The sequence below is a fragment of the Cynocephalus volans genome, chromosome 16, assembly GCF_027409185.1.
Source record: "Cynocephalus volans isolate mCynVol1 chromosome 16, mCynVol1.pri, whole genome shotgun sequence".
Classification (NCBI taxonomy): Eukaryota; Metazoa; Chordata; class Mammalia; order Dermoptera; family Cynocephalidae; genus Cynocephalus; species Cynocephalus volans.
The window spans coordinates 18,389,710-18,404,554 of record NC_084475.1 but is presented as its reverse complement, the minus strand read 5'-3'; the positions used below and the strand labels follow the sequence as shown (position 1 = coordinate 18,404,554).

The following is a 14,845-nucleotide window of genomic DNA, read 5'->3' as shown; positions in this document are numbered from 1 at the left end:
GCTTTCCATAAAATGGATGTGGCATAATTTAACTCGTTACCCCATCAATGCACATTTAAGTTACTTTCATTTGGATCATCTGCAATTCACATTTTTGGTTATTTTTCTATTGGGTTACTGGCTGATTTAAAAAAAATCAATTTCTAGAAATTTTCCTTATGTGTAAGGGAGACCAGCTCTCTCTGTAATCTGAGTTACAAATATTTTTTTCCAGTTTGCTATTTGTCTTTTGATTTTGATCATGGTATTTTCTGTCATATTCAGTTTTTATGTTTATCTTTTAAAATCTAAAAATCTTTTATTTTATGGCTTTTAGATTTCAGTCATAGTTAGAAAGTCCTCTCCAAGATTGTTTTAAAAAATTCTTTCATGTTTTTATAATGTTTTTCATATCCCACTTGTTTCAAGATTACTTAATGATCTACCTCAACAGTTCTCAAGTGCTTTGGTTTCAGGACCCCATTACATTCTCTTAAAGATTGAGGATCCCAAGGAACTTTCATTTATATGAGGTGTGTCTATTGATATTTGCCACATTAGAAAGTAAAACTGAGAGATTCAAAAACTTTTATTAATTTCGTTTAAAAATAATGCCAAACCCATTACATGACAACATAAATAACATCTTTTAAATGAAAAAATAACTATATTTTCTAAAACAAAAATTTTTAGTGAGAAAAGCAGCACTGTTTTGCCTTTGTAAATCTCTATAACGTCTGGCTTAGCAGAAGCAGCTGGATTCTCATGCGTGTTTCTGTACACACTGTGCTGTGATATCACCGTCTGTGGACAACTCATCCTATACTGAGGGGAGAACTTGCATGAAAAAGACAAGGTCTTAGTATTGTCATGAAATAATCTTGACCTTGCCGACCCTCCTTAAAAGGGACTCAGAGACCTCCAAGGTCCTAAGATCACTTTAAGAACCTCAGGTCTATCTTTTCATTGGGGATTCATTTCATTCATTGGAGATACCACTGCTAAACTAGATGTGTTTTAGATTCAGAGTTTATTATCTTCAAGAGTGTTGTGCATACCTTTTGAAGTCCCTTTTTGGGGGCATTCCCCCAGGAACTGCAGGAGGAGGTGCTTTCTTGGGAAGCAGCATTATTCCACATGTCGCCTTCTTCATCCTCCCACTGGCTGGTACCGAGGTTCACTTCATCCCCACCACTGCCCCAGCCTTCTTGCATAGATTTTGAAGCTAGAAAGAGTAAATGTGAACTTATCAAATTCTCCATCCCGAAAGTAGACAATGCTTCATTACAAGTAATTTAGGGGTGGCAGGACAAAAGGGGTATACTGCAATCTACCTATTTACTACTTCATTTCCCCCAGACCTAAGAATTGAGTTTCTCTTCCTAAATATGTAATATATATGTATATTTTTTTCTTCAAACTTGAGCTACTTGTAGTCTGTGCTGTTCCAAACTTCCTTCACCAAGTATAGATTATTTTCGAACATTGACATTCGAAAAATAAGTCTTAGGGGGCTACAGGAAAAGATGGCAATATCTGCATGGTATGAAAAGGCTACTAAAATGTAGACTCCTGAAAAATGTCATTGTCCTTGCTGTGATTCTTAATCACTGCTGATCCAAACTTGTGAGCATTATGTCATATAGACCAGTGCTTCACAAACTTGACCATACGTTAGTGTCAGCCGGGGATCATGTGAAATGCAGCAGGTCTGAGGCTGGGCCCAGCAGCATGCATTTCTGACAAGCTCCCAGGAGATGCTCACAGATCAGCAAGATATAGGCCTTAGGCAGATGGAGCTACACATTGACTACTGAGTTTTAAATTCAGGATGATTTTTTTTCTCCTTCCTTAAAATACAAAGTCAATTTTGGTGTCAAAGTTACCCCAAATTTTCACTTCTTAGAAGAACTTGAAGAAGGCTAAAGACTAAGTGACAGTACAGTTAGCTGGGGCCTTTAAGGTGATGAAGATATGATGCTTGCAAGGTGAATAGGGATAAAACTGAGCCTTTAAAGACAAATTCTAAAATCAGAATATACTGCCTCAAAACGGCATAGGACTCTAAGTCCCCAGAAGTTCTCTTATCCTTTAGATTTGTAACAAAAAGTAACATGAATGAAATAAGTACTTCCAGCAGACTGGTGATTATATGGAACATACTATCCAGTATTAGCAAAATAACAAAACACAAAACCGATAAAGTTCCATTTCAAGATCTAGAACATCTAATGATGCCCAAAGAAAATATGAAGTTTCTGCAGCCATGTGAACAATTAATTTTAATATCAAACTTAAATCAGCAATCTTATACTTCTGTCAATTTTATAAGTATCATATTGGAAATTAAAAGAATTCAACCTGGTAAACATAATACAGACATTTCTAAGAATGTGGATTACCTGTACACTCACTACACATTAAGAAAATGGGAGGAAAATGTATGATGTTTTTTTCTTCTTTCAAGTTGCTTAAGCATAAACATAGAGTACCTAAAGTGGAACTTTGTTTACCACATGAAAGCAAGGCAAGAAGTGTCAAAGTGCTGTGGAGTAACGTGTGTTCTCAAAAACTAACTCAAGAACAAAGAATGACATGCTTCATCTACCCTGCTCAGTGAAATAGCAGTTTTAAATGATTTGAAGTGGCAGGTATAAGAATACTGCTGAAGAAGTGTGGATGCTACTGGTAGTACCAAACATATATAGCTAGGTTGCTTTTAATCTTGTATGTATTTTTGAAGGAAAAAAAGGGCATGGACTTCTGTCAAAAGCTCCTTTACGTATGGTGGCCAGTTGCTCAGTTGGTTACAGAGCAGTGTTACAACACCAAAGCCAAGTATTCAGATCCCCCTACCAGTGAGCCACAAAAAGCACACAAAAACCAAAACAACAACAAAAACTCCTTTGTACTCATGTGTCAAATACGGCAAATATTTCCTTATAGTCTTGTTTTAAAGTCAGTCTTTAAGTGTAAATATAATGAGGAAAGTGTCCTAAAAATGTAGTTTGAAAATTCAGTGAGAAGTATCCCTCTAAAAATACTTCGAACCATCTCTAAATTGCCAGATCGGGGCAAGCAGAATACTAGGCTTACCTGGTTTGCACAGGGCTGGGGTGGCCGCAGGAGCACTGGCTCTTCCAAATGCCACTGCAGGCTCAGCCGGGTGATCTCCCCATCCGCTGCCACTGTTGGGTGGCTTCCCCCACGCTGCTGTGCCATTATCAACCAGGTTAGAAGGGGAGGATGCTTCTCCCCAAGAGTTTTCAGCCTTTGTGTGAACATTAGGCATTTCTCCCCAGCCTGATGAAACTGAAAAGGGTACCAAGGGAGAGAAAAAATAATAAAAGGAAAAGAAAGAGAAAAAGGAAAAATATAATTCAATTTTCAATTTGAATTGCTAATTTTTAATTTCAAGATAATCTATCCTCAGAAAGGCCTTTAACAGAAAGTAAAAAGGAGACAAATGTATTTAATCAGATATGTTTAGCTTTTTATTTTTTATGTTTTTGGGTGGATGGCCGGTATGGGATCCAAACCCTTTGACCTTAGTGTTATAAATCGTGCTCTAACCATCTGAGCTCTTTAGCTTTTTTAAGTTGCCATTTTCTTTTTTTAAAAAATTTATTTTTAACTGAAACATAGTTGATTATACATATTGGTGGTATCCAGAATTGACTATTGGTGTTTGTGTATAATACGTGATGATCAAATCAACATCAATATACAGTTGCAATTTTCTTGCTCCTGTTCTCCACTCATTTAAAATTAAAAGTCCATTCAACATTAAAGACTCACAGTATTTAGAACATAGTAGGTTTTAAAAGAATTTGAAACTATGTTTTAAAAGTATCTTGTTTACTTCTGGTTTTATACGTAACAATTTAAAAGAAATTATATCTTACATTATTCTCTTCTAAGAAAAATTTACAAGCTGCAGATCTATACCAAAAAATTATTCTTCCTTATATTTTGACCATCATAGACACAGATCAATTTATCTGGGCAAAGAAATGAGAAGACAGCAGATTAAACACATTAAGGTAAAGTAACAACTAGAGAATGCTTCCAGTTCCCATGGTACCACCCACAAGCTGAAAAAGATCTGAGATGTCTTAAAAGATAGAACAGAGTTGAGGAATTATAAATCAAGATAGTTCCAACAGGCACACTGACTACAACCCTTTTTCAGGAATTCTACGTTCTTTTGCCTAGTCCTACTGCAAAAGCATCCTGGTTCCTGATGAAAACAAAATAAGGGTATGTGATGAATCTGGAAGGAGGCAGCATTGTTACCTACAGGCACAGAAGGGGCACGGGACAAAGCAGCAAAGAGAAACGCCTATGCCCTTTACACGTTGGTACATAAAACATTTTATATCATGTACATAAACTACTTTTCCAAATCAACTCAAATTCTAATCATTTTGCTTTTGTCATAGGCTCAATTGATACTCTTGATAAGTCAAATTGATAGCTTGTATCAGTTGCAATTTTCATTTAGGTGTATTTTCTCAGAGATAGAAATGTGAGGTGGTAACCGAGGAATAGAAAGCATGTGACTTTTCGTGCAAGACAAATGCTTATGGTATAAAATGCAAATAGTTAACCACAAATCTTAAATGATTTGGTCTTAATGTAGATATTACTATCTCAATTATGAAATTTATTAAATCTCTGACTAAAAATAGCATGGAGTCAGTTCCCTAGATGCTCTTTATTTTAATAAAATGCAGCAATATTGATTTATGACAAAAGGACATCCAATCTATGAATCATTTTAAATTACAAGTTCTATGCTGAGCAATATGATATGCAAATTATTACCAATAACTGAGGAGTTAGCCTTAATCAGTTATTGCAGGCAACTGCTAGCTACAATATTACCTATAATGACACAGTAAACAATAAAGTATATTGGGAGTAGTTTTAAAAATTAAAGGGACAAAACTAAATAAGGAAAATTAACATAGCTGATAAAAATTATAGATGTTTTGGGAAGTTAAAATAATATAGGTGTTGCTAAAGCCCAGTCACCTGTAGGTAATTAATGAATTCACCTAGAATCTGTCATCACTGTACTTCCGTCTCTTTGAAAGACAATACTATAAATTATTTAACTAAGCCAAAACTAAGAAAAATATTAAGACTATGGTAATTATAGTTAATTGATTTGTACAGAATTTTTAATTCCTATGAAGAGCAACAGAAATGTCTATACAGTACTTTTATGTAGAAGGCAAATAATTTGCAGGCATTACGTTTCAAAATCTTAGAAATAAATGGAAGAACACTCGCCTACACAAAAATCAAGAATATTTCCATTTTAAAGTTGATCTCTGGTGAGACTAAAATTACCTACAATGCCTCACTAACATCAACATCATGGATATGCCATCTGACACAAAAAGCTCAAGAACAGATGGTAAAAACCGAGACTCACTAGATAATTGTGATGCAAAGCAAAAATTTTCAGTAGATTGAAAATAATTTTAAATACACAGCATTAAATATAATCTCCATTGTTCAGTGTCTATTGCTGAAGTGAATTTAGTACCCTTTTTGTCCCATTCTTGTTATGCTGATATCAATTAGTTTTCTGTGAGCCTGAGGAAAACTGGTATTATTTTAGGAAATGGAGTGTAATTTCATAAACTGGATTGCTCATAAGTTTACATAAGTTTAAAAGCCATCAGCCATCTCATTAATATTTAAGCCAGTACCTAAAAACGCCAAGCACATGGCAAACACTCAACAAATGCCTAAGCAACTGAAATTTTAGATCCTTATCTTTATCTTTCTTTCACTAATTATAATTGGCCACTTCTTTTTCTGCAGACCTTTAATATAATGCTGATCAAGCTGTATTAAATTTGATATTATTGGCCTCTCCCACTAGACCATACCATGTCTTAATTTTCAAATCCTGCTTTTCTGGATTCCCTCAAGTACTTTATAAAACGTAAGTGCCTAGAAGTGTGTTAGTCATATATTAGTAAAAATTAGGAACCACAAATTCGAACACCCCAAGCCAGGAAGTGTAAAGAGGCCAGTGTGAGAAGACTAGCAACACATTAGATGATCAGTGGCTGCTGATCAAAAGCCTCAGTGCTGGGAACCACTGGGGGCGGGCAGTGTGGCAAAAGAGAACACGTGGGCCCGTCTGCTCTAGCTGACTGCTGCCATGTGAATCCAACATGTCAGAAAGTCCATGTTTCCAAAGGAAGCCAGAAATCTGAAATTTTATATAAAACATTTTCATTAAAATATGCTGATTCATAGCAAAAAAGTGGGCCAAAAAGACATGTTGGTGAAACCAGGTACAGCCCATGAACCACCAGGTTTCTGACCCCTGGTTTTGTGATACTGAAGTGTAGGGAGAGGCTGAAACAGTCTTGAGATCCATAAAGGAACCCTGATGTGGCCACCTCAGAGAGGTGAAAGTGAATTGCCAGGAATCTGGGAGGAGGCTGGGGGGAGCATATCCGGCTGGTGAACCCAGGGAGGTTTTGTAGGGCAGTGGTATTTGAATCAGTGCAGAAAGAAAGACAACACTCCTTTCACCCCAGGTGCTGAATGCTTATGACAAAATCCAAACAGGCTCCCAAATGCCGAGGCTTCCTGAGCACGATGACAGGTCCTGTCCCCACCCAGGGCACTCAGACTTGCTGGCTTGTGCTCTCTCCCCAGCATTCCCAGATGCGCTCATGGATGCCTGTCTCCCTCACAAGATGGTAAGCCCCACCACTCAGGGATTTTGACTGTTTTGCTCTCTGCTGTGTCCCCAGAAACTAGAGTGCTGCCTAGCACACAGTAGGTCCCAACAAATACACACTGAATAAATGAATATTTATTTATTCCCTGTGTATTGTGATTTCTGGGTCCTGCTAATGCCCATAAAACCCCTTAGGGGTCCCCGGTCAGCTCTCTGTTCCATTGTCTTTAAGGGCTAAGACAGGCCTCCCCTCTGCTCACAACTCTGCTCCCACTACCCCCCCCACACACACTGTGCGGGCAGCTTCCATACTCCCAGAGAAAAAAGAATCCCAGGAGGTGCCCCTGAATCTGACAGCCTGGCCTGCCTGTACACCGCTCTCTACAAGATTGATGAAGTGATCCCTTTCCTGCTGGATGCAGGGATCTCCTCCCTTTGCATCCATTCTCCTCTCTACTTGCTCCTTTCTATCAGCTTTTAAATGTGCTCTAAACAGTATCACGTTAAACATCTCTACTCTTGACCTTGCCCCTCTGCTCACTGCCACTCTCCCATAGCTCTACCTTTAGCCAGATCTCTGGCTGAGATCCAGTCTTCCATATCTAACATCTTCTGTCGTCTCCTCTGGACGTGTCTGAATTTATGCCTCCTGCTGTGCTCACAGCTATGTCAGTAAACGACACAGTTACCTGCCTACTCACCCAAGGTCTGGACCATCTCCATCTCGCCTTTCTTCTTTGCCCCCACATCCCAATAGCTACCAAGTCTTGCTGTCACACTGTCACTCCTTTTGAATCGCTGTCTCCACCCCCCGCCACTATCCACTCCAAGCTGCCACCATCACCACCAAAACATCAGCCTGATGTTCTCCTGAGAGTGCTTAATACATATTTCTTTCTTGTACAGAAAGCTGTTAGAGGATCCCACTTTACTTTTGCTGGATAGCATTTAGATACAATACTACAGGAAGGAAGGGCACTTATTTTAATGTCATTTGTTATAAAAACACTAGTCAGAGCACTTATGCATATGTAATGAGAATAAACTATCTTTTTACTTGTAAAGGAACATAAAGTACCTTTCATACCTGGACCGAGCAATGGCGATCGATTCAGCTGAGTGTTGGCCTGGTGTGGCGGCGGCGTCTCCACCCTGTGTGTGGTGTTGCTTGTGGTGGTGGTGGTGGTGGTGGTGGTATTGGTCGTGGGACTGCTCTGGATGACCGGGTTGTTTCTATCCCACATGTTTACAGTTTTATTGTTGTAGGTGCTTGGGTCCCCCCAAGCTGAGGTACCATCATCAATTTCCATTTTACGTCGAATGGATGGAGGAGAGGGCTCTTCCCAGCCAGTTGCCTCACTGCTGTCCTTCTGTTTGACTGGTACTGGCCCCCCAATCCACCCTGTTCCTGTCTGTTTAACAGAAGCAGCTCCTCCCCAGTTACTCACATTGCTGTCTTGGGGTTTGTTAGCCCAGTTCTGTTGGGGGCCAGGTTTTAAAGACTCCCCCCAGTTTGTACCTGGATTAACTTTTGCATTTGTGCCATTGCCCCAGCCACTGGTCCCAGATCTTGTGGTATCATTCCAACCAGACCCTGATCTATTACTGTCCGCATCCCATCCAGCTCCATTTTTTTTTCCATCCCCCAAGTGTCCGAGGACAGATGATGAATCTGCCCAATCTCCCCTTCCTGCACTCCAGGCTGGATTTGATCTTTGTCCATCTCCCCAGTTTTGGGACTTGGGTTTCTGAGGCTCACCCCAGGTGGGTGACTTGTCCTCCTGATTTACGGTCCCACTCCAAGAATGTCCACTCTTGGTAGCAGCAGCATTATTAACAGCAGTAGAGCTTATCGAGTCCCCCCAAACCCCTGGGCCACTTGGTGCTTTGCTGTTGCTGTCTCCCCACCCTGCATTTGCTGGCACAGTGGCAGGTGGCGAGCTCACCCACCCAGATACTGAAGAGGTATTTGTACTGTTCATGATGGACCCATCATTCTTCCCCCCTGAGTGTGAAGGCTGAGTAGCTGCACAACCCCAGGCCTCTGTCCCATTGTCATTTTTTCTTTCAGACCTAGGGGATTCTTCAAATTCCCAGGCAGTGTTTTGCTTTACGGGAGTCTGTCCCCAACCAGTATTAGACAGGACTCTTGGGTCAAGATCATTCCGTGGCAACTGAATGTGTCCTTGGTCTATAATCCCTTTATCTCGCCTTCGGCCTTCTCCTGTTCCTTCCCTCCCAGTGCTTCCTTCACTGTGATTGCCAGAACCATCGCTACTTCCTTCACTTGCTGTAGCTCCAGAAGATGCAGCTTTGGCCCAAGAGTTCATGTGTTCACTGACAGGCTGCGTGGCAGGATTCTGGCTGGTAACACTAGGACTATCCCATCCTGTTGATCCTTTCCCACTGATGTCACTATTGGAATGCTGGTTTGGGGGCTTTCCCCATTCCCCATTTACGCCATTAGAGGTGCTTCGGCCGGGGTGGCTCCAAGCTCCCGACTGGATATTACCAATGCCACTGTTGCCACTGCCCCTTCCCCAAGGGAGTATTCCCGGACCAGCAGGAGGACCCGAATCCCAAGCATTTCCTTCCTTTTGCACAGCACTGCTGGATCCATTTTGTTTAGCACTTAATGCTGAGTTCACAGTGTCTCCATTCCCCTGATTGAACCCAGAATTGCTATTTCCTGTGGCAGGGTTACCTGGGGACAGTCCCCACACAGAATTGCTTATTCCTTCACCACCACTCCCACTGACTTGAGAAACTGATGATCCATTAGCACCAGGAAGGCCTTGCAGGTGGGGTGGGATGATGGCCCCCACACCAACAGCCATGCCCCAGTTTGGCAGTCCATTTGTCTGCATTGCATTGATAGGGTTTGGTGAAGAGTTCATGGGGTTAGTGTTATTTGGTCCATCAGTGTTAAGGTTCTGAGGTTGTACGCTGAAAGACACATTCTGAGAAGTGGACGTTTGTGGTTCTGTGCTCTCTTGTGGCAGCAAGTTTCCCCAAGCACCTAAAGTGCCTGTTGGGTTCCCATTCTGGTTGCCCATGTTTTGACCTATGGCACTGACTGGACTGCAAATACTGGAAGGGTTGCCTGTCGCCACAGTTCCTTCATGTCCAAGTACAGGCCAGGCAGCTGGGTTGGCATTAGGATTAAGGTTAAGATTAATGCCAGCATTGGAGTTGGAAGCACCCCAGCAATTCTGACTTCTCCCATCTCCAATCATGTTGTCCATTTTTCCATCCCCACTGCTGATAGAGCAGTGAGCAAGGCCAGAGTTGGAGCCTGTGGCTACACCCCACACTCTGGCTGCACTTCCATTACCGTTCGCTCCCCCTGCTCCAAGGGCACTCTGATTAGAAGGGCTTTGGACAAGTGTGCCGTTGGTGCCATTATTGCCATTTGTCTTCTTGGTATGTCCAGTGAAGTTGCCCTGGGCACTCCCTGTAGCCATGCTACTGTTCTCTGAGCCACAGTTGGAGGCAGAGTCAGTGTCTGTAGTACATTCTGAGGCAGATTCAGTCTCTGTTCCTGTGATGGAAGGCCACGCCTCCTTGTCAGTCCTATCTATTATCCCTTTATCCCAGGTGCAGTTGGCTTCACTTCTGTAAGTGGGCTGCTGTCCCCAGTGAGAATTTTCATAATGATCTGCCAATCCACTGTGACTGAGATCTGAAAAAGATGAAATTCAAAATGACACTTTCCTCCCATTTGTCAATGAATCAACTGTTAACTAGTCTTTGGGGAAGCCCTTTATTTCAAGTTTTCAATTCTGAATGACAAACACTCAAAAATGACTTGGAAAAAGTTATTTGTCTTCTTAACTTAATAGTTCCCATTTTTAAAAAGAGTTAATGTTTCTAAAATTATATTAATTCTTACCACTACACTACACTATCATCCCTCTTGAGAAGAATCACAATGCACATTAGCCCATGAGCACCTTTGAAAGCATTTGTAGTAAAGAAAGCTGCTTAAGCTAAATGTAACAGCTCTGAAATTTATGCAACTACACAAGTCCTATAAATACACAGACTCTTTGGGAAATGCTAGTGAGACACTAAATTCACATGGACTTTTGAACACAACTTGTAAGTGTCTTCAGCATATCTAATTAAGCGTTACAGTATTATACAGAGGGCGCACGTATAGCTCTTACAGTAGAAAAGAATTATAAATGCATTGCAGAGTCATATAACAGAACCAAATTTGGAGGGTGGGGTGTACAAGGGAAGGACACAGAGAGAGGACATATTAGAGAATGCTATCCTATGTTATCAATGATACTAAGGGTTAGAAATGTTTAATAAAATTTATATTACTTTATCTGATCTTATCTGTAATTTGGTTTATCATGGTTTCTTGTGCTTTGACAAAAAAAATTCTCAGCTCTCCAGCGGTTATCTTCTTAGATCTCTAAGGAGTACTTTTATACTTGTCTTCTATTTGCTTACGTGATAGTCTTTTCTGCAGAGATCCCCAGAATAACCTTAAATGGTATCTTTCTATATTATTTACATCATTTTACTCTTATGATCCTTTAGAAAAATCCACTATCTTGTATCTGCAGTTTATCCCCTATGATATCCTAATTATTTGAGTATTTCCAATACTACAATCAAACTTATACCAATAAATTTCGCCGTAGACTTTATTTGAAGTATGTATTACTCAAAAATAAATTCAAAAGTAATGTTAAAAAACATCATTTAACCTTAATATAAAACAAACTCACAGACTTTAGAAATCCTTGGTGCAGTTTCTTTAAACAGTATGATACACAGATAAATTGCAATCAAATATTTTCTTCTCTTTTAGAACCTTTCAATCATTATGTTATCTTCAAATTTATTTTAACAAGAAAAATCTTATTCATGAACAGTTAAAATATGGATTTCCCAAAGATATTCTCTTTCAAAGTTTGATGGGGCCAAAGGAAAGAAAAAGAACGTATGGAAAGAATTATCACTATCACTAGAAAGAATATACTAAAGCTAATTATCAACCTTGAAAAAAAAAAGATTTTTAGGGTTCGGATTCCCACACTGGCCACGTGCCACAAAAAAAAAAAAAAGATTTTTGTTGTTTGATTTAAAAGTAATGTAATGAATTTAGAATTACGCTCTAGATGATTCCAAAGTAGGTAGGTACTTCCAGGTGAAAACTACAAAGGAAACATGAAAACAGGCACCAGCAAACTTTCAGTATCCAAATTACCATAAAACTAGGCTTTTTGTTGCCAAATATTGGGGTTAGCTCTGCAACCCTAGTTTATAACAACTTTCCCATTTGGCTTTGCATATACTCTAAAAATTGCTTATGTAATAACTTAAAGAGATAAATGACCCATTCATCATTTAACACAGAAAATAAGACCAAGTTAACAGAGAGTATGGCTTGTTATTCACCATGGTTCATTCTCCCATCGATCTTGCTTCCCTCACGCCCCTCGCTTCTTGACTGGGACAGCACTATCTGCAGAAAGCAGGAGATTAAAAGCCTGGCATACCAATGCATTCCTTTCCACATGTGGGGTACCATTTGAAGACACAGTATTATTGTCTCCATTCCAGAACGGTCACACTGTAAAAGACCTTTGTTAAACGTCTACTTTCAGGATTTGTGTGAAATGCCGTTTGGGGATTGCTCAGCCCCAATCTGATCGGTTCACATTCAGTTTGAAAGAATAGCATTACAAGCTGATAGAGAAAGGAAGGACTAGCTAATAAATGCTGCTGGACATTGGCTAGCTACATGGAAAAAATGTGAGTAGATCCCTTATCTCACATCATACACAAAAATAAATTCTAGATGGAGTAAAGACCAAATTATGAGAAACAAAAGCTTTTACAGCTTAATAAGGAAATATAGGAAACTATCCCTATGACCTTGGACACTGTATCTTCTTACAGAAGACATAAAATGTATGAGCCATAAAATGTTGATAAATTTGGGGGCCGGCCTGTGGCTCACTCAGGAGAGTGTGGTGCTGATAACACCAAGGCCACAGGTTCAGATCCCGAATAGGGATGGCCGGTTAGCTCACTGGATGAGCGTGGTGCTGACAACACCAAGTCAGGAGTTAAGATCCCCTTACCTGCCATCTTTAAAAAAAAAAAAAAAGGTTGATAAATTTGACTATGCTAATAATAGAAACATCTATATGACAAAAGATATCATATAATGGAAACTAAAAAAACAAGCAAAAGTCAGGGAAAAGATGTAGCAGATACAGGATGATTATCAGAATAGAGAACTCCTACAAATCAATGCAAAAAAGACCAACAACTCAACAAAAAGTGGGAAAAGGAGAGAAACAGGCAATTTAGAGAGGAGGAAACACAAATAGCCACTAACATATAAAACAATAATTAACCTCCTTAATAATCAAGAAACGCACTTTAAAACAATGAGACATCATTTCACATTCTGGATGGAACTGACACATCCAAAAATTTGAGGACGGTGGCTTCCTCTGGGTTTGGGGTGGGAACCAAAATGAGATTGGAGGGGTAATACCTATAACATATCTAAAATAGAGAGTCCTAAAGCAAACATGACAAAATATTATATTAAATCTCTGCTGTGAATACAGTTAGATGTGTGGATAGCATCTCTTTGGTTTTACATCCATTATGCTTGCCACAAACCAGGCAAACAATATGTTTCTCAGACAAACAAAAGCATAAATGTATGGGGCCAAAATCTGAGTTCTGGCGGAAGCCGCCAATTAGCTGGACAATCTGAAGTCAGTCACTTCTCAACTCTAAAAAGATGATGTTGAACTAGTTCAACCCCTAACCCCTGAGGTTCTCAGCTCTAAAACTCATGATTTCTACACTTTACATATACTACACATTAACAAAATAATCACACACACACAAAATCAAGCGACATATTTGGCACAGTCAATCTCAACTATAATATTAAAGCAAGTATTTTTTATTGTGATAAAATAACATAAAATTATCATTTTAACCCTTCTGAGTGCCCAATTCAGTAGTATTAAGTACCTTCACATTGCTGTGTAACCATTACTACCATCTATCTCAACTTTTCCATTATCCCAAACTGAAACTCTGTTCCCATTAAATACTAATTCGCCCTCCTTTCCTCAGTCCCTAGTAAACATCATTTTACTTTCTGTTTCTACATATTTGATTATTCCAAGTGCCTCAATAAGTGAACTCATACATTACTCATCTTTTTGTGACTGGCTTGTTTCACTTAGCACAACATTTTCAAGGTTCATCCATGTTGCAGCATGTATCAATACTTTATTTGTTTTTATGGCTGAAAAATATTTATTGCACTGTATGGATATAGCACATTTTGTTTCTCCATTCATTCAATGATGGACATTTGGGTTATTGTGAATAATGTTGCTATGAACACTGATGTACAACTATTTGTTCCAGTCCCTGCCTTCAATTCTTTTGGGTATACACTGAGAAGTAGGATTTCTGGATTACATGGTAATTCTATGTTTAATTTTCTGAGGAATGATCTCACTGTCTTCTGCAGCAGCTGCACCATTTTACATTCCCACCAGTGATGCACCAAGATTCCAATTTCTCCACATCCTTGCCAATACTTGTGTTCTGTGTGTCTCTGTTTGTTCTTAAAAAATAACAGCCATCCTAACTGGTGTGAAGTGGTAGCTCACTGTGGTTTTGATTTGCATTTCCCTAATGATCAGTGATGGTGAACACCTTTTCATGTGTAAAACAAGATATTCTTATAATCAAATTTGTTTATTCCATTTAAAATGAACAGAGTCAAAGAAAACTACACTGGAAATGAAAAACCATAAAACTCAATTAGTTTTCTATAAATACTGTAAAACACCAACAAATACCATCCTACTATCCTGATGATTTTGTTTTGGAATTTTCTCCAAATATTTATGATAAAACTATAAAACTATAGATAAGAAATAGGAATGCCCAAAATGGGCCAAAATATTAAGTTTTCAACATCATGAGATGATAAAATGCAAGGGCAATTTTATTGCTTACAATAAAAATAAACAAATATAGGTCTTTACATTTTAAGCTACACACCATGAGAAAAAGTAACTTATAAACTTCTCTATGAGGTAGTAAAAGGGTAAGGCAAGTAATGAGTTTAACATAGTAATT

General features: G+C 39.1%; 1 protein-coding gene across 4 annotated transcripts in view; it reads right to left on the bottom strand.

Annotated features, from left to right (window-relative positions):
- The window catches only part of LOC134365171 (trinucleotide repeat-containing gene 6C protein-like), a 46,860-nt gene extending 36,487 nt beyond the window's left edge, over positions 1–10,373 (bottom strand). For 2 of the 4 annotated variants that reach the window (XM_063081366.1, XM_063081367.1), the window contains exons 1-3: positions 7,782–10,373; positions 3,076–3,291; positions 1,038–1,204 (exon numbers count right to left, since the gene is read on the bottom strand). In XM_063081366.1, coding sequence (XP_062937436.1) covers positions 1,038–1,204; positions 3,076–3,291; positions 7,782–10,158 — 2,760 coding nt within the window. In that variant the 5' untranslated portion in view covers positions 10,159–10,373. The remainder of the gene's footprint in view (positions 1–1,037; positions 1,205–3,075; positions 3,292–7,781) is intronic. The other 2 variants (XM_063081365.1, XM_063081364.1) reach the window with 2 other exon arrangements.
- Between the last annotated feature and the right edge of the window lie 4,472 nt (positions 10,374–14,845).